This window comes from Hydra vulgaris, chromosome 04, assembly GCF_038396675.1.
Source record: "Hydra vulgaris chromosome 04, alternate assembly HydraT2T_AEP".
Lineage (NCBI taxonomy): Eukaryota > Metazoa > Cnidaria > Hydrozoa > Anthoathecata > Hydridae > Hydra > Hydra vulgaris.
This window is the reverse complement of record NC_088923.1, coordinates 30,437,501-30,464,082: the sequence shown is the minus strand read 5'-3', so window position 1 is coordinate 30,464,082 and position 26,582 is coordinate 30,437,501. Positions and strand designations below refer to the sequence as shown.

At 28.3% G+C, this 26,582-nt stretch overlaps 1 protein-coding gene across 3 annotated transcripts; it reads left to right on the top strand.

Annotated features, from left to right (window-relative positions):
• Positions 1–8,175: 8,175 nt before the first annotated feature.
• On the top strand, positions 8,176–23,823 carry LOC100209555 (innexin inx3). Of its 3 annotated transcripts, XM_065796043.1 has the most exons (8): positions 8,176–8,258; positions 8,454–8,587; positions 18,948–19,167; positions 19,280–19,506; positions 21,923–22,175; positions 22,703–22,822; positions 23,013–23,241; positions 23,366–23,823. In XM_065796043.1, the coding sequence occupies exons 3-8, from the start codon at positions 18,996–18,998 to the stop codon at positions 23,616–23,618; spliced, it is 1,254 nt and encodes a 417-aa protein (XP_065652115.1). In that variant the 5' UTR covers positions 8,176–8,258; positions 8,454–8,587; positions 18,948–18,995; the 3' UTR covers positions 23,619–23,823. The 3 variants fall into 3 exon arrangements, with proteins under 3 accessions (XP_065652115.1, XP_065652117.1, XP_065652116.1); XM_065796045.1 differs by lacking the exon at positions 8,176–8,258 and having other exon boundaries at positions 8,456–8,587; positions 18,953–19,167; XM_065796044.1 differs by lacking the exons at positions 8,176–8,258; positions 8,454–8,587 and adding an exon at positions 18,564–18,623.
• The last annotated feature ends 2,759 nt before the right edge of the window (positions 23,824–26,582 follow it).

The window sequence follows — 26,582 nt, the reverse complement described above, 5'->3', positions numbered from 1 at the left end:
TTTTACCTCAGGGTTGGATATGTGATATACCCTTATTAAGGTATAATTTTCTAACCTAGAAAATAATAAAAAATGAAATCTTAAAAGTAGAAAATTGACAAATAAATACTAAATAAATGAATAATTACAAAATATTAATGAATATAAATGAGTGAAAAATTACATAATTTTTATTAGAATTTTCTACCTCAGAGGGTTGAAAATTTAGTCTTATTAAGAATATACCACAAATCCTACCCTAACGTAGATTTCTACTTTTTTTAAAAAAAAAAAAAAATGTAGAAATCTACTTTAGTGTAGGATTTGTGTGTAAAATAAAAAACAATAATTAAGCGAAAATTTTTATCTAAATATAAAAAAAATATATATATATATAAAACTTATTCTTTGTAACTTTTCATTAAAAATTATTTGACCTTTTAAAAAATGTTACGGGAGGGGAGGGGATAGGCAAATGACCTCTTTATTTTTTATTGTCGATGACCTGTTTTTTTGGACTAAGTGATAAGACTAAGTTTGTCTTCTTCTAGCTCCAGTCATTTATTTTCATGCAATTTATTAATGTAATTTATTAATTTAAGTCATGTAATTTATAAAAACAAATATTTACTTGCCAGTAAATATTTATTTTTAAAAGTTACAATTGTAAATTATTTTCTTATTGGCAAATAAATAAATACACAGAATAAAACGCATTTAACAATACACTTTCCATTGCAGAGTCTGGTTTTGGATTTGGTCCATTTGTACGATATGCTAGCTTAAAATTATCTTCACTAAAAATAGTAATATTTTGTGGGAAAACTTCTATATTCAAAAACCAGCATTAATATTACTAGGGTTACATGCTAGTGGAAATGAGTTAATCACAATCCCTGATATACTAAAATTATGAGGACCAGAGTGCAATGTATCGCAACCTGTGTATTTCTTTTAAAAGGTCCAAGTACACAGTAACCTGTATGATGTAATTCTAATAAGGAAAAAATGAACATGATACTCCATTTTCTGTAAAGATCTAATTTTAAACTTTTATTGAAAGGTGATTGATACTGAAATATTTTATTGAAAGATGAAATCATGTTTGTCTAATTGCAACTAAGGAAATCTTTCATGTTAGAATATGCTAAAAATGCCACAAAAGCAACATGTTTTGTTGCTAAATATATGGACAATCATAACTCTTACCGTGCAATTGGTGCTTACGACTTCTTCAAAAAAATGGGGTATGTTCATTTTCAATATGTTTATTTTTTCTTCATTGCAGCAAAAACTGCAAGCCGTAGATTGCACCCAAAAACTGCAAGCCGTAGATTGTAATTATTTCAAGCTTTTTTAATAATAAATTAACAACTTGCAACGCGTGAATGACTATGCACCCTGGTTAGTTTTGTAATTTTTGTATATTTGACAAAATAATAGGAAAAATGCAAAAATTTAACTTCGGTCGTCCACACGTTTGCATCTTGAACTTTTTTTGCTTTGGATTCGAGAGATTCGGGTTTCAATGCCAGCTCTGGCCGTATTCACAACATCGGTAACAAAAAGAGGCGTGAAATCCCTAGTTAAATGTTATTTCGCAATGCTCTGTAACAAGATCGTAAGGATATTTTGTAACACAAAACAGCAACTGCTGCAGGTTCTAAATTTCCTTTTTTAGCTGAATTAACACAACCAATTTTTCAAAATCTTTTGATCTACACTTTTAATACCAATTTCATCCATATTCCAAATATCTTTACATCCAGCTTTAAACGATTAAGAAAAGTTTGTAAATTGTTGTAAAACTTTCCAACGTTTGTTCGATTAAAACTTGAAACACTTGCTTTGTGGTTTGTTGCTGCAGATTTTCTAATTGACACCTTTTTTTGTCTTTTGAGGTAAACAATGAACTAATTTTCCCAACTGCTTAGATTTCGTTCCAATTAAGCGGAGTTTTTATGTTATTTGCTATTTCATACTAAAAAACTAGTTTCCTCACTTCGTTAGAAAATACCAGAAAGTTAATTATCAATTAAATATCAGAAGCTTATGCGTCATTGTTCCAACAGATCTTCTTGTAAATCAGTGAAGTCCTAAATAAAAAAAATACTATTATTAAAATAGACGACATATATATCGTCTATTTTAATAATAGTATTTTTTTTTTTTTTAGGACTTGTAATATAATTGCAAATATATATATTTGCAATTATATTACACATACATACGCACACAAAAATACATATACACGCACACAAAAATACATGTACATATATAAATACAATTTTTGCAAATACAAGTCTTTTGTATAAAGCTACCTTCTAATAAAACAGAATTAAAGCTTTGTTTATAATATTTTAAGGAGTATTAGTCCCTTCTGTTTTTATTTCATAGCTTCGCATGTTTGCCAATCTTCTCCATTGTGTTGTATGTTTAAAATAAAAAATAAAAAAAATTTAAGATTTTGCCCGATTGGAATTGGGTTTATCAAAATGCATAGCCAAATTTCCCTGCTAAGTTGACATCGTTATTGCCAACTTTTCCTTCCAAGTTGACATTGTCATTGCTAACTTTTCCTGCAAATATTTTGCCAACTAACCTTAACAGTTATTTGGTTACAAACAGATCCAGAAAAATAATAAAACAAAGTTAAACTGGTTGTGAGCAAACCATGCAAGTTTACGTGTTTTTGTTTCTTTTAATTAAATTTTTGTTCTGCTGCTTTTAATTGAAAAAAAAAACAGAAGTTGTAAAAGTTACAGAAAATATGGAAAAAATACAATTGCACTAACTCCTATATGCATTCGCGAATAAAATACAACAGTAAAAGAATTCAATGATTTCTGTCATTTTCTGATAAAAACCATTTTAGATATAAATATTTTTGTTATAAATGTTATTGCTGTATTTGCAGTTCATTTTTTTCAAGTTAATCTCCTTTTCAGTTTGAGAAAATGTAAGTGAATATTATCAGAGTATTAAGAAACAAATACTTATAAAAATAATAACAGGTAGCGCGAGTTAACATCGACATTAGATTAAATGTTTTACAGGTCATTGGTTGACTGCGTTTAAATTATTTTAACAGATATCTGTTAAAATAGTTTAAACGTTGTCTACTAATGACCTGTAAAATATGCCTAAAAAATTTAATAAGACAGCTACCTCTTTCATATTAAATGTTCTCTCACCACGCTCTGTGGCAAGACTTAAAAGACTTGCCACAGAGCGGTGAGACTTTTTCGAGCATCTTACAGATATTAAAGTTAATTAAAAGAATCACACATAGTGAGTAAACTTTGTGTTTGGTTGTTATTTATTAGAGTTGTCAAATCCCAGTTATTTATGGAAGAAAGCGTAGTGCAAAACCTATTTTTAATTAAGATTTGTGCCGCGCTCTCCTAAATAAAAAACTGATTTTGACATCCTTATTATTTACATGTTTTATTATGCGGATGAAAATAGCTTTGTTCATCAAGCATTGTTCATCTTTGTTCATACTTGTTCATTTTACAGATGGCTTTAGTATCTCATCAGCTAAGAACCAAGAGGCTATATGTCCACTTACAACACTTTGTGTATTTTCTATTTATTATCAATAAATATTCTTCAACCAGGGGAGTATGTGTCCGCTAAATGCGGTATATAAAAAAAGAACTTTAGGAAATATATAAATATTCAGTAGAATTTTTGACACAAAGTCTTTACGTTCTAAAATCCAAAACTCAATTTTCTCGGAAACACAAAAGGTAGACAGTGTCTCCTGTCTTCTAGGCTAATAATCTATATCGTTGTGTTCACTACGCTGCGCTTATCCCTATATATTTCAGTTTGTCTATCCCTAGGGATATATTATATGATATGAATAAAATGTCCGATTTGTATCCCCAAACTTTTTAAAACATTAATAGTTTTATGGGTACTTACATTAAAACTGTTAATTGCAGAATTTACTAACATTTCGATAAATTTTCTATTTACAAATACATGTTTGGGGCATTGTTTCTAGATTATAGCATTTAATGCTTCGTGATTGTTTTGTGTAAGACTATGAAGGCAATTTTTAAGTAATTCTTCACTGCTTAAAAAAAAATATTCTTTATTGCTTATGGAAAGCTCTTCTTGGGTTTATATGTTTTATGTCCGAAATTGCTATTTACACCAGCTGGCAATATTGTGTTGGCGAAATTGATGACGATGGAAAATAGTAATTGCAGCTGCACATACTGTTTATAATTGCACAAGCACATACTATTTGAACTAGATGATTTTTGATGATTCATGGTTCCCAATCCTCTTTCTCTAGATTTCCTTTTTTGCTTTTCCAAAAAACACATTCAAGGGTGGGCTGGAGCCGGCTCGGCCGAGCCGGTTGCTAAAATTTTTGAAACTCGGCGAGCCGCTTGTTAAATTAACTCTAAAATCAAAAATTCTAAAAAAACATTTTAATAGTATGTTTATGCAAAATATGCATATTTTGTGCAATAAATGTTTTGTTTTGTTATATATATTTTATACTGTACAAAAATTAATGAAGACAATGTACGCATTTACCGCTTCTTTTTTTTTAATAACAGCGAGCAGTTGTTCAAAATTTGGCAGCACACCCCTGAACACATCTAAAACACATCCAACACAAAAAACGCATCCTTAACAATGCTTTGATAACACAACTGCATCAATGCATTTGCCTATTAAAGCAGATATTACTGTAACAACACCATCAAATGATAAGTGACCTCTTTTTTAGAACGTTCTGTCAACTGAAACTTGACATGGAATTGTATAATTCTGGTTTCTAAAGTTTGTTATTAACTTGTTGAGCTACAATTTTCTGAGCATTATGCAATAATTTATATTGTTATTCATCATTGGGAAGTGCTTAAGAATGATAATACAGAAGAAAATGTTTCATAAGAATTTGATAACTTTACAAAAAGTTACGATCGTTTAAGTAAAAAATTTTATTACATGGATTTCTTAAGAAAGTTGTGACCAACGTTGAAAACTAATAATCGGCAGTTTCATTTTGAAACTTTATTGTTTATTTTCAAAAAAGTAAACGAATAAAAAGAAAATTAGTTACATACACTGCGTAACAAAATTGAGCATGAGAAAATTGAGAAAAGATTAACAGATTTTTACTTTTTAATCAGTACCGTAAAAGATAGATACGTATATACTTAAGCATTGTATAGTTTTTTGTTAATTTTATCATATACGTTGTAGGTAATTGAAGGAATATTTTTTAGGTTGTGATATAGTTACATTAATTCATACCCTTCTCCTATTTCTCTAAATGCTAAAACAAAAAGATCATTTATTTTATGCTATCTTTTCCTACAGAATTATTGGAAAGTTTTGAAACAGGTCTGGAAGTTTGAAATGATTGAAATCAGTCACAGGAAGTTTAAAATGATTGAAACCAAGTACAGCTAAGTTTCAAGATCAAACAAAGTCCCATTTTTTTATTTGGACAGTTTTGGATAAATCTACAGTTTAGCGGCCTGAAATAATTCAAGTTCTGGATTTTTTTTTAAGTTTTCTTGAACTGTATATTGTTGTACAAGAGTTTTGTGGTATAATTGTGCTTTGGAATTGCATTTTTTTTGTGCGTCGTTGTTATGAATAATGCCTTGGTAATGTCTTTTTTTCTTTCTAGCTTAAGATCTCACCATTTTTTTCTTTCTAGCTTAGGATCAGGATTAGGATCAAACTCAAGTCTTTCAAGCAGAACAAATATTTTTTTAAATTTCAGACTATTAAAGTAATAATGTAAAACCATTATAAAAACTTGTTTGAGCTCATCAATTACAGATCAATCTTATCGATTAACTTGTTTGAGCTTACCAATTACAAATCAATCTTATCAATTAACTTATTTGAGCTTATCAATTAGAGAACAAACTAGAAATTATATAGTTGTTTTAATAAATGTTTTACGTTGCTAAGTTAGCAACGCGAAACATACATAAACAAATTTGCCAAATATATTTTTGATATTTGGATAAATTAACTTTTTTTTAAAAATTCTGTAACAACGACCTTAGCAATGCTAATGATCTTTTGTCCAAATATTTTGCTTCGCATTGTTTCTTATTTCCAATTATAAAATGATTCTTTAATAAAAGTTCTTATTTTGTATTAGCATGTACAAAGGTTAAAAGTTCATACCAGTTCTGATAGTTCATACCAGTTCTGATAGTTCATACCAGTTCTGATAGTTCATACCAGTTCTGATAGTTCATACCAATTCTGATAGTTCATACAAGTTCCGATAGTTCATACCAGTTCTGTAAGTTCATACCAGTTCTATAAGTTATTTTAATCACTAAAAAACAAAACTTTACAGGTTTCTTTATTATTTTTTTCTTAACAGAGAGCTTTCTTAACAGAAAAAAAAAAGAAAAAACCTTCAAGAAACCTTCAATTGTTTCTAAGAACTTTTCTAAGAAAAGTTCTTAGAAACAATTGAATTTGTTACCGATACTTATTATTATTATCATTATTAATTATATTATTATTATTATTATTATTATTGTTATTGTTATTATTATTATTATCTGATTTATTTACATTTAAAAATAAGAAATACGAAAAGTTGATACAGGTAATATGAGGCGTTGCAAACAAAAGGGGCACACCAACCAATTTTCGAAAACCCGTTTTCTTTAACCATTTTTTACTTTAATCTGTCATCTACAATATAACACAAGATCAACGTGTCAGTGGGCCTCTTTCTGGCTGAAAATCCCTTGTTATTTACACGTGATAAAATCTGAAGAAACACACTTTGTAATGAGTAAAACGTTCGTCCGAAAGAGGCACAGCAACCAACACAACTACCACAGAGGGAGAGGGGTGTAAACTCTTCTACCACGTGGTAGGAAAAAGTGTAATTTCGTGCGCTTACTCAAAACTTGAATTTGGTTGGTGTGCCTCTTTCGTTCGCAACGCCTCATATGATACTCTTATGTAACACCGAAAAAAAACAACTAGTTATAATAATGTGCGATGGTGATGAACATTGTACTTTTTTAAATGTGATTTGAACAAAGACAAAGTAGACGAGTAAACAGTAGTAAACAAGTAAACAGTAGTAAATGAGTAAACAGTAGTAGACGAGTAAATAGGTAGAGAATTCAATATCTTGATAATTTTTTCACAAAAACCTTCGTGTATCATTTTTACATTTGATGCGTGAACTATGTTTTTGGGCATGGCATCTTGTAGGATAGTAAGAAGGAGCAAATGTAAAAAACTCAGATAAAGCTAGATCGACGAGTTTGTGTATAATTTTATTGGTCATAACAAGATCAAATTTTATTCTACGGCATTCAAGGGATTCTAGATTGAAGATATCGAGTCCTAAAGAGTAGTCATTTAATATAGAAAATGACATCTTTTACCGACAATTCTAGTAAAGGATTTCTGTACCTTTTTTAACCGACATATATCTTTTGAAAGATGGGGATTCTACACAGAGGTACAAGATTCTATAATAGGTCGAATATAAACTTTATAGAATTTTAAGTAGGAACGAGAATGTGTTTGCTTGCAATGAAAGAACAGTAATTAGAGAACTTCATTTCCGAAGATACGATTTAATTAGTTTTCTCAATAAAATTTTACGGATTTTACCAATACCAATATCTTGAATTGAATTAATAGATTTAATAGGTGAACCAATGTTCATTGAATATGAATTTAATCAGTAAACATCTTAATGCTGCACCATCAATACACAAAGTTACATTGTTTATAAAAACTAAAAGTAAGATGGGTCCCTAAAAAAGTCCCTTGAAGTATTCCGCTCTTTACAAGAGTTTTGTTTAAATACGAGTTACCGACGCAGGCACATTGAGAACGATTTGTTTCTTTTTTTGGTAAAATGGGTAATCTAGTTTACCATTAATCTTGCACAATTTTTCCTAGATTAAATAAGCGTGGAAGGGTAAAAACGCCTACATATATAATGATTTTTACCCAACTTGACTGTGTAAAATGGAAACATCAAAGGTTTTTATCAATAAAAAAAAATTCTTTGAAATTCTTTAAACTCCAGTTTACCGTTCTTTTTTTCACAAATTCACTCCTATTAGAGATATTTAGAGAATTTTAAATTATCTATATAAGGTTTCTAAACTAATAATTACAAATAACTTAAAAGCAAATAATCTTTTTACGAATCGCTTTTATGAGAAGATTAAAACTAATTTGTAGTTGTATTACAAAAGTTGCTTGTTCAAATAATTGCAAATTCATTTAAGCTGCGGGTGAATGATTTTTTATGATGTTAAAATTTTATTCATTTTCCATTTATTTAGTTGTTTTTTTTCACTGGAATATCTTTCTTAAATTTTGTTCAAGCATGTAATGGAAATTTTAAAAAGTTTTATAAATAAACATTGATTTTTCTTAGATATCAGCTTCTCTATATTTTTTCACTTTCGGCACAAAAATTCTTTTAGGTCGAAACTTTCATCATTTTGGGCATTGATGCTGTTGAAATCTTAATCGCGTGTTGCATAAAACAAAATGTTAGAATTAGAGAAAAAAACTTTCCTCACGCCGTAGCGACTCTGTTGTGCTTATATTTATAAAGGTTTGTGTTAATTTAAACTTGTCTTAATTAATCTTGTTGAACGGAATGCATTATGTATAGTTTTTTATTTAAACTTTAAGCAAATTGTTTTTACATTAAAATAAAATATTTTTACTGAAACATATCAATATAACATTATTAAACTAGGACCAGGGACTATCCATTAACTATGTCAACAAAATAAGGAGAGGGGGACTGAAAATTTTTGACAATTGTTGAAAAGGGTGAGGAGGGAGGTCAATAAAAGTTGGCGTCAACAATGTTACTTTTTTAAATAAATTTAATAACTTAAAAAAAGGATGTTATTGTTCCATTTTAATTTTATTTTGAAGAGGGGTGGGTGTAGGGGATTTGAGTAATCAAATATTGACGCAATTTTATAGGAAAGGAGTTTCTAGAAGTTTAACAATTTTTTGACAAAGGGAGGGAGGCAAAAATGGTCGTGGGATCATACCTAAATGATTTTGAAGATTGTTCAATACTTTATTAGTTAGTCGACCTTTTCACTTTCCCATACTTTTACCATAGTAATTTTTTCCCATGTAATCTTGGTAAGTTTCGAGCTTATAAGAAGTGTTCCAACAAGCTTTTTATTTTTACACTGTTTACATTTTTTTTTTTTTTTTTTACTATAGATACATTGACTTGTGTGCTCTTTAAACACAGGCATTGTGCAACTACTACTAATTTTCTCATATGTTGTTTTAGCCGGTGACATATTTATGCAAAAAATTTAATGTAAAACTTTCTTTTAATCAAATTAAAGCTCCCATTAATATATATATATATATATATATATATATATATATATATATATATATATATATATATATATATATATATATATATATATATATATATATATATGTATATATATATATATATATATATATATATATATATATATATATATATATATACATATATATATATATATATATATATATATATATATATATATATATATATATATATATATATATATATATATATATATTATTCGCAGCGTATCAACTTAAATTGAACTGGGAGTTAAATAAAATGGCAAATCGACTGTAGCAACTGTAGTCAATTTATCATATTTTGAAACAACTCTATACATACCCCGATAATTTTTATATATTCAGGCTATTTACGTCCAATCTTTTTATTAACAAGGAGGTCTTACGTAGTGACTAAAAGTCATCAAGCGAGAACCTGTAGCAAAAAAAAAAATTGTGTAGCAAAGACCGAAATTCTGTTAAATATCCACTCTCCGTTAATAAAACTTTTAATAAAGCGGGTAGCAAACATTAAATGAAGAGGTTTTATAATTATAAAGACTAAATTAAATAGCACCGTCTGTTGGTTTATTTATTTAGCCTATTATGAAAATGGTGAAATTTGTTTATGTTTATGAAAAATGGTGAAATGTGTTTATTGCTACTCTACGAGTTATTTATAATTGAAGAAGTCAAACGATTTAAAAACGTTTTAAAAAACTTATAGGTTTCCCAAAGACAAAGAGAAGAAAGCACGTTGGATAGAATGTTTACCTAATGCGAATTTTAAAACGTCTAGCAACACTTTATTATATGATCTGATTGATATCAAAACTTCAAAAAGGTTAAACTAAAATAACATTTTGCACAATTTTCCTCTCAGATAGATTTTAAGTTTATTCTAAAATTGCAAGGAACCTTCTACTACTTTTTTTTAATTTGAAAATTTCTACTAGGAAATTACTACTATTATTCTCTGTGACAAGGTGCATGTTACAAAAATGATATTGTATCAGGAAGTTGCTGTTTTTGGAAAACCAATGATATAAATTCTCTTTTGAAAATGATTATAATATAGATATAAATCAATGTAATTAACATCTTTCCATGTTATTGACGTATTTCCGATCAAGATGGAATGACGAGTGTTTAAAGAATCTGCACGAATATCATAAATCTTCCAAGGGCTCAGCTCTAGTTAAAAATTATGATACAGTTTTATTAGACGATTTCCATAAGAATTGTCTGATAAAATTATATCAAAGGAACTTTCAACAACTTTTTTTTTATCTTCTACTAGGAACTATTGTTTCCTGTGACAAGGTGTATGTTACAAAAATGCTATTGTATCAGTTGCTGTTTTGGGAAAACCATTGATATAAATTCTCTTTCAAAAAGTATTTTAGATGTTATGATAACTTGTAATACAAGTTATATGTTTGATGGTCCTAAATTTTTTTTGAAAATGTTGTGAAAATCTATTTATCAAATTCATTTAACTTTAAAATCAGTAAGAAAGTCGAATAGCAAAGCAAAGGCAATTAAATGTGATAAAAATATAACTTTAACATTTAATGAAAAACTTTAGTTAACTACAGATAGAATTCTTTTGTTGTTTGACTTTTGTCCACGTTATCAAAAACATACAAAATAGTGGACTCAAAAAGCAAAACCTTTTTTTTCTGATAATACTTACAATGTCTTTCTTAATCAACCTAAAACTTCAAGCGTTAACAAGACTGGTGATTTTATTAAACTTGCTTTCACATAATGGAAAACTTTTAATCTAAAAAGTGTGGGCATATATTTTAGGTTCAATAATGATCAAAAAGCTTCCTCAGAGATGTAAATGATAAACAAAGAATATTTGTTTTGGATTTTGGCGATACAGCATTGTGCAAGAAAAAAATCAGAAAATAGGCATAAAATATCAACACATGCCTCAAGGCATTTTGCAAATTATTCATGTGGAGAAATAATCTAGCTGATTAAAACGCTATTAAGAGAAACACTTTTGTTGTAAATATGTTACGTTAGGAAAATTTGTTACGGAACTACTTGAAACAGAATTTAGAAATTTAAGAAAAGTATCGTTAGACATATTTTTTAAGTGTTCTTTGAAACCAAAGAAGTCTCTTGTTTACATTAACATATATTTTGAAATTATGACTTGCTTAACGAATATGAAAATTTTGCTAGTATAATGTTTTAATTTTTTATACTTTGGTCAATATCTCAAATCATTTAAAATAGGTGGATTAAAATGTCCTTTTGACAATACTGTTCAATGGCTTTTCTTCAATATGATTAAAGATAAAGTTTGTTTGACTTCCATATTCAATACTTTAATGCATTACTTAATTGAAATTGAGTGTTATGGTCACATTATACTTTCCTATATTCATTTATAAAAAACTGAAAACTTTCTACACCCAAATCAAACAAAAAACTATGTTGTTTTAAACAAAGAACGACCATATTAAGTTTGTCTTGTTAGGTTGACATTTATTCATTGACACTTGTTTTTGTTATTTGCTGACATTTGTTGATTGTATCATTGTTAATTGTAATATGCCTGGAGTTTGCTATTTTGGGATTTTAAAAGTATTCCTTATTTATTTAAAGCAATATATTTTTATTGAAACGTTTATTTACTATTTTTTTCATTATTTGACAAAAAATTTATTGTAATGAAGTAATTAAGTTTATTATTAAAAATATGAAAATATTTATAAATTGTTTTTATAAATTTATATAAATTGTTTAATTTATTTATTTATAAAAACAATTTATAAATATTTTCTAATTTTATTCTATTTTAATTTTCAGATATTTTGTAAGGTAAGCCATTAAATAAAGCATGTGTTTTAAAACAAATTTTAATTAAATAAAAAAATTGAATTTTAAACAAATTTAGATTAAATTTGTCGTTTTCATTTTCAAATATCAACCTCCAATTTTTTTGCAGACCAAAACATTTTAACAACCACAAATATTTTGTTGATTTAAATATATAGATAAATTTATATGATAATGTTTTGTGTATTATTTGGCATAAATACATTGACTGGCAATAGGAATACCAAGAACTAAATTTAAATACATCGACTGAGGATTAGGGTTCTGCTAAATGCCACTATTTAACATAAATCCTTAATCAGGTTTTCTCTTAAATTTTTTTTCATTATTGTATATTAAAAGTTCAAAACATCCTCTTCCTAATATTAATCATTACAAAACACTTTAAAATAAAGGAGTCTAAAGATCATTCTTTAACTCTAAATGAATCGATCTAGTTGTTGCACTAGTTAACAACAATATTATAACAATAATTTATATACGTTCAATATATTAGATCTGTCGCTTATAAACTCTTTCTTTATAAACAATGGACCAGCGTAATCAGGTTCAGTATATTTGAAGCTCCTAGTTATTATTATTTTTCGAAATTCAGGAAGATCAGGTTCATTACTTTTTTTTAAGTGTTTGTCATCGGAAAAATTTAAATAAGGCATTTAGCGATCTTCCTGCATTGTGTAACCCAATATAGTTTTCGTTCTTCATTAAGAGTGCTTTTGACGCCTTCGTGGAATACTTTTTTGTGATCTTCTTGAATAATAAAATAACGCAAACAATTCTTTCTTAGTAAAATAATAGGATGCTTTTGTTCAAAACTTAAAACCTGTTTACAACAAACGACATAACGTCTTTTTAGCCAGTTAAACCAATTTGGTTCTCAAACAAATTAAATGTAGTTTTTGTTTTATTGATCATTTTATCTTTAAGATTTTGAATTTCTTTACCCCACAAATGTAACCCATAATTATATTAATTAACTGTCAGTATATCATTCGTTAAATTATTGTCATTAATGTTTCTTATCTTTCAACAATTTTTTTGCAAAACTTAAAATATATGAGGCGACTTTAACTAGGCTTATCACCAAATACCTCTCCTAGAAAATGACAAATATTATACTGCCTTTGAGTCCAATAGACATCTTTTCCAATTTAAAAGAATTCCTTTTGGCCTCACTAATGTTGACGCACAAATTTAAATAATCATGGATAAGTTTATTCAAGAAAACAAGTTAGAAGACACTTTTGTATATCTTGATAACTTACTTGTATGTGGTACTTCTAAAAATAAACATGATTTCAATTTAGAGATATCTCTTGAAGCTTCTAAGAAAACAATGTTTACGTTCAATGAAGAAAATACTATATTGTCTACTTTGTGTATAAACTTCCTAGATCTTATTATAAAAAGTGTTTCTTTTTCTCCAGATCCAGATTGCTTAAAGCCATTAATTGAAATGCCTGCTCCCACTGATAGTGCTTTTCTCCGTCGAGTCCTAGGTATGTTCTCATACTATTCCCAATATATCAAACATTTTTCTGACAAAATTCATCTTTTATCTCTAACTTCTACCTTTCCACCGTCAGCTGAAGCTATTAAATGTTTTAATGAAATGAAATAATTAATCTCTCAATCAGCTCTAAAAGCTATTGGATGAAAGTATCCCATTTAAGGTGGAAACAGATGCCTCCGATATTGTCATAGCTGCATTCCTCAATTAGGTTGGAAGAACAGTTGCATTCTTTTCTCGAAAACTTTCACCTACTAAAAAAAACATTCTTCTGTTGAGAAGGAAGCTTATGCTATTGTTGAATCACTTCAAAAATAGAAACACTAGCTTGTGGGTTGGCATTTTACCCTTGTCACCGACCAGCAGTCTGTCTCTTTCATGTTTGACAATAACAAGAGTGGAAAAATTAAGAATGACAAGATTCTGAGGTGGAGGATGGAAATTTCTTTGTACAGTTGTAATATAGTTTTTGCCCTGGACGTGACAATTTTGTTGCTGATGCCCTATCTAGATCTTGTTGCTCTATGACGATAAATGGACCCTCTCTTAAGGAACTACATGAATCTCTTTGTCATTCTGGAATTACTAGAATGTATCATTTTATAAAACCAAAAATCTGCCTTTTTCAATTGGTGATGTAAAAAAAAACATTTCTTCGTGTCAAAATTGTGCTGAATTAAAACCTAAATACTATGTAAGCAATTTTAACTACACCTTAATAAAATTTACTCAACGTTTTGAGCGACTAAGTATGAATTTTAAAGGATCTATTCTGTCTTCATTTAGCAACAAATAATTTTTAACAGTTTTTGATGAGCTTTTAAGATTTCCCTTTATATTTCCTTGTCGTGATACCCCTATTTCAACTGTAATTAAATACTTAACTCAACTTTTCACTTTATTTGGTATACCAACTTATATACATTCAGATCAAGGCACTTGCTTTATGTCAACAGAGCTCCGAAATTTTCTTAATTCTCGAGGTATCAACCTGAGCAGAACTACTCCTTATAATCCTCAGGGTAATAGTTAATGGGAAAGATACAGTGGCATTATTTGGAAAAGAATATCGCTTGCTCTCAAATCAAAGAATTTACCTACCATGAGCTGGGAACATGTATTACCCAATGTCCATCATTCGACGCGTTCCTTTCTTTGCACTTCTACTAACGCTACACCTTGCGAAAAATTGTTTGGTTTCAGTCAACGTTATTCTAATGAACACTCTGTTCCTATATGGTTAACTAATTTGGGTATTGCTAAAAAGGCATGTTCAACACAGCAAATATGAACCTCTGGTTGAAAAGATTGAGCTTTTAGAAGCTAATAGTAAATATTCTCATGTAAGAATGCCTGATGGACGCAAGACCACTGTTGCTACAAGACATCTTGCACCAATGGCTGATATAATTAGTGATAATGGCGGAAATAATAATAAAACTCCAATGAACCTGATACAATCCCTTCAGCTGAGCCTCTCCATCCTAAAAGATCTTAACATTTTTCTACTCTCTCTCCAATAAATCTAAGGGATTTTCTATTTAAGAATCAGTCCTTCGTTGTTCAGGAAGATCCCGAAATCCTCCTAAATATTTAAATGACTATATTTGAACTTATTTAATTATATTGTTTTATTAAGTATGGTAGAATGTCCTGATTCCTATTATTATTATTATTATTATTGTTATTATTATTATTATTATTATTATCTTTGTTGAGTTTTATTAGGTGTATACTAAAACTAACCTGTTTGTATATTTTAATTTACATATTAATAGATGAAGAATAAACCTTTCTTTGTGGGCTTAGTATTAAATATAGACTATTAAATTCACTGCACCACAATACAATACACTACACCACACTAAACCACACCACACTACACCACATTACACAACACTACACCACACTACACCACACCACACCACACTACACGACAGGCCCGAAGCAATCAGGTGGGCAGCAGGGGCATTTGTCCCCCTCCCAATAATTTTTCAAATAAATAATTTTGAAAAAATTGACTGAAAAAATGAATTAAAAAAAAAAAGGTCCTTGAAACTATTTCAGGGTAGTACTGCCCCCCCCCCCCAATATAATTTTTGTTCCTACGGCCCTGTACTACACCACACTAGAGTTGTGCAGAAATTAAGTAATAAAATGAACCGATTATAATATTGCTACAGCTGTCCAACTAACTTAATTAACAAAATTCAATATTGCAAGTGTAGTAGTGGTCCAAGAATAAATAGTGAATTGCATTGCAATTCAAAGGAATTATTTTTTTACCATTATACTTGAATTTATATTGCATGCAAAAAAAGCACAACTACCTTATAAACTCGATAATAAATTTCATAAATTTGCCCTCCTAAAGTTCGTAAATAACCAAGAAAACAATTTTTACGGGTCAAAGGTACAACGTCCTAGTCTGGTCAAAGGTACACGAGATAGGTTTCTTTAACAATTATCGTCTTAATTATCATTTAATAGTTATCGTTTAATAATTATTGTTTAATAATTATCGTACCCATTTACGGTAAGAAATAATAATCTAAACTTTTCCATAACAAAAAAAAAAAAAAAGGTGTTGGGTAATGTTAATAATGTATTACATTAATAAAACAACAATTTATAACAGTTTTAATATCAAAATAAGGTTACCACATGTATTTACTTTTTAAGAGCCAAAAATTATAATTTTTTGTGGATCTTTGCGATCCATTCCAAGTATGAACTTTTACGGTAAGAAGAGTTGTCACGGACTATTATTTTAAATGGCACTTCACGTTTTTTAAAAATAGTAAAAGGTTGACAAATTGAAATGACCAAAGGTACAACGTGGTCAGAGGTACAACAGGTTAAAACCCCAATTAAAATTCGCAAACGGTTCGGAAACGCTGCTAGTTGCACCTTTACCACTTTCTACTTTATCTTTAAGGGAATCTATACCGTTGTCTGATTCTCATTCATCTGGTTGAAAATTTAGGCACTAGGTTCACTTAGAACAAGAGATAAAAGCTCGTGAATATATAAGTTTATGTAAGAAATTATGCATCTTAAATGTTTGAAGAGTCTTTACTTTTAAAAGAAAGATATAAGCCTATAAACTTATAAATCTGTAACTAAATTGAATTTACTGAACTTAAAATGTCAAAAAATAAAGCAAACGAGTCTTTGAGGAGACAATAAAAAGCGCTGAGGAGACAATAAAAAGCGCATAGGAGAAGATTGAAAATAGCGAGCTTAAGAGCCGCAGCTCAATTCTACCGCATGCCAAAATCAACGTTATCCGACCGAAAATAAAGAAAGACTCCAGTAGTTGGTAGTGGTAATAAAACAAAATTGAGTCCTTTTATCGAGTTAACTTTAGTTCACTTTCTTCAGATGCTAGGAGATTTGGGCTTTGGTAGACAATTAGATTAAGTTCAAAGTTTAGTGAGAGACTATTTAATTAAAAATGATGAAGTGGGTTTGTTCAAAAATGGAACGCCTGGTCGCAAATGGTACAAAGGATTTATGAGTCAATGGGACTCATAACGAAACAAAAGAACAGCTACAAACATTGCATTTTTGAGAGCAGAGTCATGCACACCAGAAAATATTGCCCGTTATTTTGATGTTTTAAAAAAACATTTTGGTTTGGCAAAAATAGTTTTTAGTAAAGCCACACATTTATGGAATTGTGATGAAACTAGTTTCAATGGTGACAAAGGCGAAAGTATTATCAGAAGAGGTGCAAAGCGTCCATTAGTGGAAATAAAAACAAATTAAACTACACTGTTCTTAGTTGTGTTAATACCGACGGATTCTTCTACCACCTTTTGTTGTTTACAAATCAAAAAATCGGCCCATGATGATTGGATTATAGAAGGCCCACCAAACACCCTTTACACAACATCACCATCTGGTTGGATGAAAAGTAATCAATTTTTGCGGTAACTCAATGAAATGTTTATTCCTCACATTCAAAAAATTGGTGGTCAACATATTTTACTTTTAAATGGCCACAGTACACACGTGTCATTAAGTGTACCCTTAAAATGTAAAGAAAACAATATGACACTAATTCACATTCCCACCTATTCATCTCACATTCTGTAGCCTCTTGATATTGGTGTATTTTGCTATGTTAAAGATGTTTGGCATGATATTTTAAGAAAATTTTATGCTAAAAGTAGTTTTAGCAATTTGTCCAAAAAATTTTTTCCAAGTCTCCTTGCACAGTTGTATAGAAGCAACAAAGCTTACACTTGCTCTCTTGAGTTCTCTTGATGCTCTCTTGAAGCAATTTCAAAGAGCTCACAAATATTTTTCAAAAAAAGTCAAATATGTTAGAACAGTGGCTGGTCAAGCTTTTATAGAAGAACCATGGTTAAACCAGTTAAGAGAAAAAGAAGACGCAAAGCTATCAAAAAGATATATAAAAGGCGAAGAATTCTTTTGCACAAAATGTTGAAGACCTAGCTTAAAATTTTTTTTTTTTTATTTCAAGCTAAAGCTTGCTCGTGTTTTTTTATTGATTTATTCTAGTTTTTTTATGTTTGTATTATTATGTGTATATTTTAACATTAACATTAAAAATATTATATTTATCAATTTATCCATGTTTTATTCATATAAATATTAATTTTTTCGATGCAAAAATATGCATGAAAAGGAAAAAAACGCAAAAAAGTAAAATAATCCTGTGATTCTTTTTCTTACCCATTCTGGTAGAAAAACGGAAGTGAAAACTCACCTTTCGTCCTTCTAACTCTATTTATTAAAATCAACCAATCACAGCACTCTGGAATGTGAATGTTTTAATATTTTTTAAGAAAAAAAAATTACGCGCCAAATTCAATTCATATTTTTATAAATCGATAAAGCATGTGTTTTAAACTCTTTAACTCATTCGTAACAGCATGTGAGCATTTAAAACTTTTAATGCTTTTTCAGTAACAAGCACAAATTTTGTTATATTTTTATTTTAAAACTTTGCTACATTAATTAATAAACATTAATAGACGTTACATTTATCATTACATTATTAAATGTAATGTAGTATGAATATTAAATGTATAAGTTAAAAAAGTTACACTGATTAATTATTGCACATATCATGTGCAAGTATATTTTGTAAATACTATACACACTTTTACATATTGTGCATACATCATTTTGTAAAGTTTTAGTTGATTATATATTGATTTCAAGATTAGTATAAGAAGTAATATATTTCTAAACGCAGGTCAGCTGTAAAATTATTAGCAAGACTTGGGTTATATAAACATACAAGATGGCGATGATTGCTACTGATATTAAGAGTATGTTGTCTATAACAATAAAGTCACGACATGATAGTTATACAGATCAATATAACAGAATTTTCATGGTCAAAATATTGCTTGTTAGTTGCCTTATCATGGGGATCAGTTGGTTTCAGGACTCTATAACTTGTATCGTGCCAGGTAGATTCTAAATTAATTTTTTTGGTATTTTTTAGTTTTGAAAAACATTTTTCGTTTTGTTTTTGAATATTGAAGAGACAAAAAAAAGTCAAATGTTTGTTATTAACTTCAGGAACAAGCTCTATTGAGGCTGGATTTGTTTCTGCAGCATGTTGGATACAAGGGGTATATGTTTATAAAGAACTTCAGAGTCGTGTCACTGAAGTGGCATATTTTGGCATTCCAAAGGATATGGATGCTGATGGAATGTTAAGCACCGGAGAACTTTGTAGTACACTTTCAAAATTTAATAAGCAAAATAAAGAATGCTTGCCAATGCATAAAACATTTTTCTTGCAGGTATTGTTTTAAGTTTAGGGCCTAATATATTTTGTTTAAGATTTTTTTTAACTGGGACATGGCATGAAATTTTAAAATTTATTAATTAGATTTACATTAGTAAATGTTAATATTATAATATTGCTAGGTTTTATATATCATTAAAAAAGAACTTCAACTCAGTATTGTTAAGATGGAAGAGTTATCAAAATATCAAAACCAAACAATTCTACCAAAAGTTATGTGTTTTAAATAATGAATTTTTTATATATTGGTTTGTTAAAGAAACTGACTAAGTTTTGAATTTAACAAATTTAACATCGACTCTTATAGCCTGCAGCTGCAAGGGAGTACAGGGACCTACATCAACTGAGGGTTTGGCACGGGGCAGCAATCTTTTCTTTAATTCTTCTTTTTTTTCTTTTTTTGAAAATGCAGTATAAATTAATGTAACAAGAATAAGGTAGTATTTTGTTTCATAATTAAGCTTAGTAGATATAATGTATATAAATATATATATATGTATTTTGATTATAAATAAAATATATATGAAATTTGATTATAAATAAGATAAATATACTTATATTTATATATATGTATATACATATTCAGCCCTTGAAATTTGGAAAAATAAGGTCAGCAATAAATTGCCGACCTTAATTTGTTAGAGGTTGGCAGAAAAAATTTGACCCAAACGGGTAATACCATAAAACATTAAAACAAGGTCAGCAATTTTTTACTAACCTTAAACACTTTTAGGCCAACTTTGCCGAATGCCGACCCTAATTTTGAGGGTTGTATTATTAAAAAATTTAGATAATTATTTGCTTTGACATAAGTTAGCTCTTTGTCTCAATACACTTTAAAACCTACTACCATTTTTAAACTATGTCGGTAAATCTGTTACTAAGCAAACTGAAAATTACATAAGTAATTTCAAGCAAAATATTATCATGAACTTAATAGAAATTTGATAAATAATTTACCCTTTTTTAAAAAATTAAAAAAAAAAAGTTATGCTTTATTGTTTGTTTTGAAAATAAAGTTTTTCTAAATATTTTAAACTATTTTCTGTAGCATAAATTAAAGAACAATTAAATCTTTTTACTGCTTTTGCAAAATTAAAAACAGTTTTGGGACCTGTTTCAGACCACTGAATCAACAGTTGGAATTTAGCAGAATCCAGGCTTAATGTAAATATAATAGTCTAGTGGTTTCTTCCGAATTTGTTTTTAAAAGAGAATAGTTATTTTTATAGAATTGTTTCTGAAAGAAACATTTTTTTTTAAATAATAGTTTCTGATGCATAAAAAAAAAATTTTTTTTGGCATCAGAAACTATTCTATAAAAAGAATAGTTTCTGATGCAAAAAAAAAATAATTTACTCTGAACTTGACAACTTTTCTTTTGTGGAGGAAAGAAACAGTTATCAGGTAGATGGTGGAAAATGGACTAGTCGTCAAAATATGGTGTAAGCATTGTGCAAGGAACAAAATATTTTAAAGGAACCTTTAGTTAAATGAGCCACCATTGATTTTTTGAAAGCATTTACAGGTTGAACTGGAGTTGTAACAAAACATCAGGTAAAAATTATAATCATTAGATTAATTTAAACTTGTAAATCCAGAGGAAAATCCAACTAAATTTATACTAATCTGATTATTGAGGTTTAATTAACTTTATTATTAATTGTTATTATTATTGATATTATTATTATACTATCAACTATGTGATATTTTAAATGATTCTTGTTGAATTTATTATAATGCCTTGATCTAATTTGTGAATATTTGGGAATGATCTAAGTTTTAACAACTCCTCTAACATGATGAGAGTAGTGCTGTTGATATCTAAGTAAAAAAAGATTCACTAAAACTACTAGCAATCATAATTATAATTTAATATTGGAATCTATACTTTGAAGATATTTTTTAAGAAATAACATTGGTAGAAAGAAAAGTATGTGTTTTTTAACTATGTCTTGTTTTATATATAAAAGAATTTTAAAGAAAGTAAAAAATATTACGCAGGCATTTTTTAGGTATTTTTGCATTCCGCTTTTTTTTAATCAAAGTTAATACTCTAAATAAAGCAATGCACATAATTTACTAGGAAGGGCTAAAATCTAAAAGTACCTGATATTACACAGCACTCCAGAAATTGAATAGTTGTGTGATGCATGCCATCAGATCTGGAAGTTTGTAAATCTTACATACACCTTTAGTATGTCATACAATATTTGCACATTGGTGCATCTACTAATGACAAACCCCTGATATATATTTGTGTGTATATATATATATATATATATATATATATATATATATATATATTTTTGTTTTTATATATATATATATATATATATATATATATATATATATATATATATATATACTATTCTTAATATTATTATTAATGTTTTGTTATTTTTTTTTAGTACCAATGGATGCCATTTTTGATCGCTTCTTTGGCAATTTTGTATTATATTCCGTATATTGCTTTTCGATCTGCAAACACAGATATGATTAGTTTAAGAAGTTCGATAAAAGCAGCAGATATTGATGCTGACAAAATTGCTAAGCATTACTTTAATATTCGCATGAACTCTCGTAGAACAATGACATTGAGGGTAGTTTTTAACATTCTCATTAAAGTTTTGTACATTGTGGTTAATTTGGTGGCTTTTCTGGGTGAGTCTATTTTACTTTTTCATAGTTTATTTTAATCTTATTAGAAGAAATTAAAGTAAAATAAAAATGCAGAATTAAAGAATAAAAAATGTGTTTTAGGTAATTGTTAATCATATTATTTGTTGTTAATAACATTAAGGGTATGGAGTTTAGTAAACCCACTTTTTTTTGCATCAGAAATCAGTTAGAGGAAATGAATGGCTTTACAGTTATACTATGTATTTTCAAAATTAATATAAATTTTTTAATTTAAATGGATTATAAGTTTTTTAACATTTTTTTACTTTATATTTATTTGTACTTCATGTTGTAATCATTTGACAAAAATATAATGATAGAATATCAATATATTTATCTTGTATAGTACATTTTAGTGGTTAAGTATAATCAAAATATAAAGTAACTTTCTTTCAACTAAAAGTAACTTCCTTCCAGCTAAAAGTAACTTCCTTGAATTTTAATAAGGTCATTTATTATTTAGATTATTTCAATATAATTTTTTTTTTTTTTTTTTTGCAACAATTTAGGACTGGATAACTTATTAAATGGTGAATACGTTGGATATGGTAGCAAGTGGTTAAAGTGGTCACAGCTTGAAAATTCTGTTGCTTACGATTACATGGGAATGCGTGACCATCCTAAACCAGGTTGGAAAAATGGTTACCATTTTATTGCTCTGATAAATTTTTTTATTTATTCTATTGTTGTTTTTGTACAATAATAAATTTTTTAATTCATTAAAATAATAAAAGTTTATAAATTCATTAAAGTTATAATATGCAATAAAATTATTGATGATTAATATTGTTATAATTGCTTTGTATTTAAATTCCTCAGGTAATGTTCTTCTTCCACCATTTGGATATTGTGAGATGTATGAGTCAGCCAAAGATATAAAACATAGCTCTGCTAATAAACATAAGTTTTTATGTGAATTGTCGCAAAACATTCTTTACCAATATTGTCTTGTTGTCTTATGGTTTGCTATTGTGTTAGGAATTATTTTTTCAGTGTTGGGTTTGTTGTTTATACTTACCCACTATGCGTTTGGTCTTTTTGGTGTCAAGTAAGCAAAATAAATTTTTCTAATAATTGACAATGTGCATCATTTTAAAAACGTTTTTAATATTTTTAATGATACACCTGGTCCGACTAATAACGCTATTTTATAAAACAACGTTGTTTTTTAGATCACGTGGTCCAACTGGCAACAAGCTTTTTAAAGCACTTTCTTTCAGAGAGCTGGAATATTTGGAATTCCTCAGGAAAAAAAACATTATTTTGTATGGAGAAGTACTAGAAAAGTTGAAAGATAACATTATTGGACCGAATGCTCCATCTTTAGATGATGAATATTCTCGACGACCTAATGATACCTTACCATTATACCCTTCTCTACCGCCTAAATCAGATTTGTATGACGAAAAAGGTGTACGATATTAATTAAGTAACTTGATATTCTACAGAAGGTAAAATTGACATTTTTAAAGAACTTTTAGTGAGAATTTATATGGGTTTGAGGTCTGGGTTTTTATCCTCCTTTTGAGAATTTATTTGACCATTTGTAGTTCTTTTTTTGAAATTTTTGTTGCTGCATGAAGTTTTTGTGCATTTATTTTATCTGTTTAAAAAAATTTTCAACGAAAAACATTTTGTCATCGATGAAGTAATACATAGCGAAACAACTTAAAAAGTATGAATGTATTTTTTTTTATTATTATTCAGTACTTTTAAACTTCAAATATTCATCTCTAATACTTGATTTTTTTTTTAGAAGTACATCATAATACTTTTGATCGCACATCATAATACTTTTGAAAAAAATCAAAAACTAAAAAAAAAAAAAAAGACCTTATTTTAGAGGTTATTTAAGCAACCGGAAACCGTTTATACTCATAAAACCTAAAAAACTTTTATTTATCTTCAGTTACCACAAAACATGTTTTAATCGTCTTAAAAACGTTCTTAAGTCATGGGTACCCTGTTGGTAACCCTATCTTATCTCATAAAGTTTTTTATTATGAAAGTATTCCATTTGCACATTCCAAAGCTATCAAAATTAGAATCATTTTTTTCCGGGGTTTCCAACCTTTTAACACTCCAGAGCATTTTAAGTTTCGCTAGGGTGGCAGGCACCACCTATTTTTAATCGGGACGGTACGAGCACGTTACTACTTCGGGTTTTCTGCGTGTACAAGGACTGATGTGCAGATAGCACTCCCTGCTCCAGGTTAACGTGAAGAGTGCAGTCTAGCTCGCTGCTAGATAAGTACTCATACATACGATATCGCAAATATATGAGCGTATTTAATAAACCTTGGCTCTCACAAAAATTTAAACTAACAAATAAATAAAAATAATTCACATTTTGGATTAATATTTATTTATTTCATTGTTTCCTTTTGTCTTAAAAAATATAATGAAATTCGTTTTTTTGTATTGGATCTAATATATTTATGAAAATAACTGAACTTATAACACTGCAATATTATTACAAAATGTTGCAATTCTGAATATCGCAGCTTTGTAGCTGCGATATTCAGAATATTAATACGATATATCGCTAGCTACATTTTGTAACAATGTAGCTGGCTGCAACATAACGTCAAATATGTTGCTTATCGATGGCTACATGTCGCAGCTTTGTAGATAACAATATTACGACATATCAAGAGCTACAGATCGTAGCTAAGTATAACATGACAACAAATCTATAGCTACTCTCGATAGCTGCACATCGCAGCGTGTTAGCTAGCAACATTACTACACATGTTACTACATATCGTAGCTTTACAACTAGTTAAAACATAATGAGAAATCTACAGCTAGTGGATGGCCACAAATTGCGGTGCTTTAGCTAGCGATATCATTACAACATTTAGACAGCTACATATCAAAGTTATGTAGCCAACAAATCTATAGCAAGTTGATGACTAAATATTGCGGCTTTGTAGCTAGCTATATTATTACGATATTTAGCTACTAGTTGTAGATTTGTAGTTTGTTTGTCATTTGCTGTGAAGCAACGTAGCTTTATAACGACAAATTTATAGCAAGCAAACTCAATAAGTCTGTGTATGGACGTTTTTTGCGTGTGGAGAAATGGAACACGTTAACTCTAATTCCGAAATATATATATATATATATATATATATATATATATGTATAAATCCCTTGTAGAATTGGAATACTCAGCTTTCTTCATAGTAGTTCAGTTTCTTTAGCCACAATTGCAACTCTCTCCTTTCTGCTTTTCACATTTTATGACAAACTTTTAAATTGATTAATGAAATGCTGTTCTGTTGGCTTTTTACATTTTACAAATATTTTTAACAATAGTAGTACATCTTCTTGAAGTCTCAACTTTTTCAAACCTCACTAAATTTGATTCCCAAACTTTCTTTTTCTTGTCTGAAGCAAGACCATCTTTGGCCATTTTTGTATGTCTATTCCGTCATTTATAACTCATAAAGATAACACTAAAAATATAGGAAAAATCATTTTCAGCTTGGGAGGTGATCTTTTCCAAAAATTAACATCAAAAACTTATATTTTCTGTTTATAAATATAATTTCTCCACTCATGGTGACATGGGAATTGAAAATTCTTAAAAAAATTTTAAAGTTATACCCCTTATATATATATATATATATATATATATATATATATATATATATATATATATATATATATATATATATATATATATATATATATATATATATGTATATATATATATTATAAACAATAATATATACTATAAACAAGATATCTGACCCTCTAAACAGCGATTATTTTACATTAGGAGTTTTCATTAATCCTGTCCAAAGCCTTTTATACAGTAAACCCTGATATATTGCTAATTAAACTTAAAAACTATGACATTAGAAACAAAAGTTTACTTTGGTTCAAAGACTACCGAACAAACAGAAAATAATTCATATGCTATGATTCAAAAGTAGCAGGAAAAAACTGAATAACTTGCGGGGTTCCTCAGGGCTCTATTTTATGGCCATTATTGTTTCTACTATATTTAAATGGTCTATATTTATCATCAAATCTTATAATTTTAATTCTCTTTATAGATGATTTCAATCATTTTTATCCACACAAAGGTATTAAAATACTTTTTAAATGTGTTAATAAACAATAAAAAAAAGTTAATGAGTGGTTTGTAAAAAACTTTCTCTGAATGCTGACAAATCTAGATTTATATTATTCAATAAATCAAATAATGTTGATAACATCCCTTTGAAATTACCAAGTCTTATTATAAACAAAACTATCATTAAAAGGAAATCATTAGTAAACTTTTTAGGCGTGGAGTTGGATGAAAACTTAAGATGGAGTTTTAATATAAACAGTATTGAAAAAAATTTTCAAAAAATATTGGAATGATATATAGAG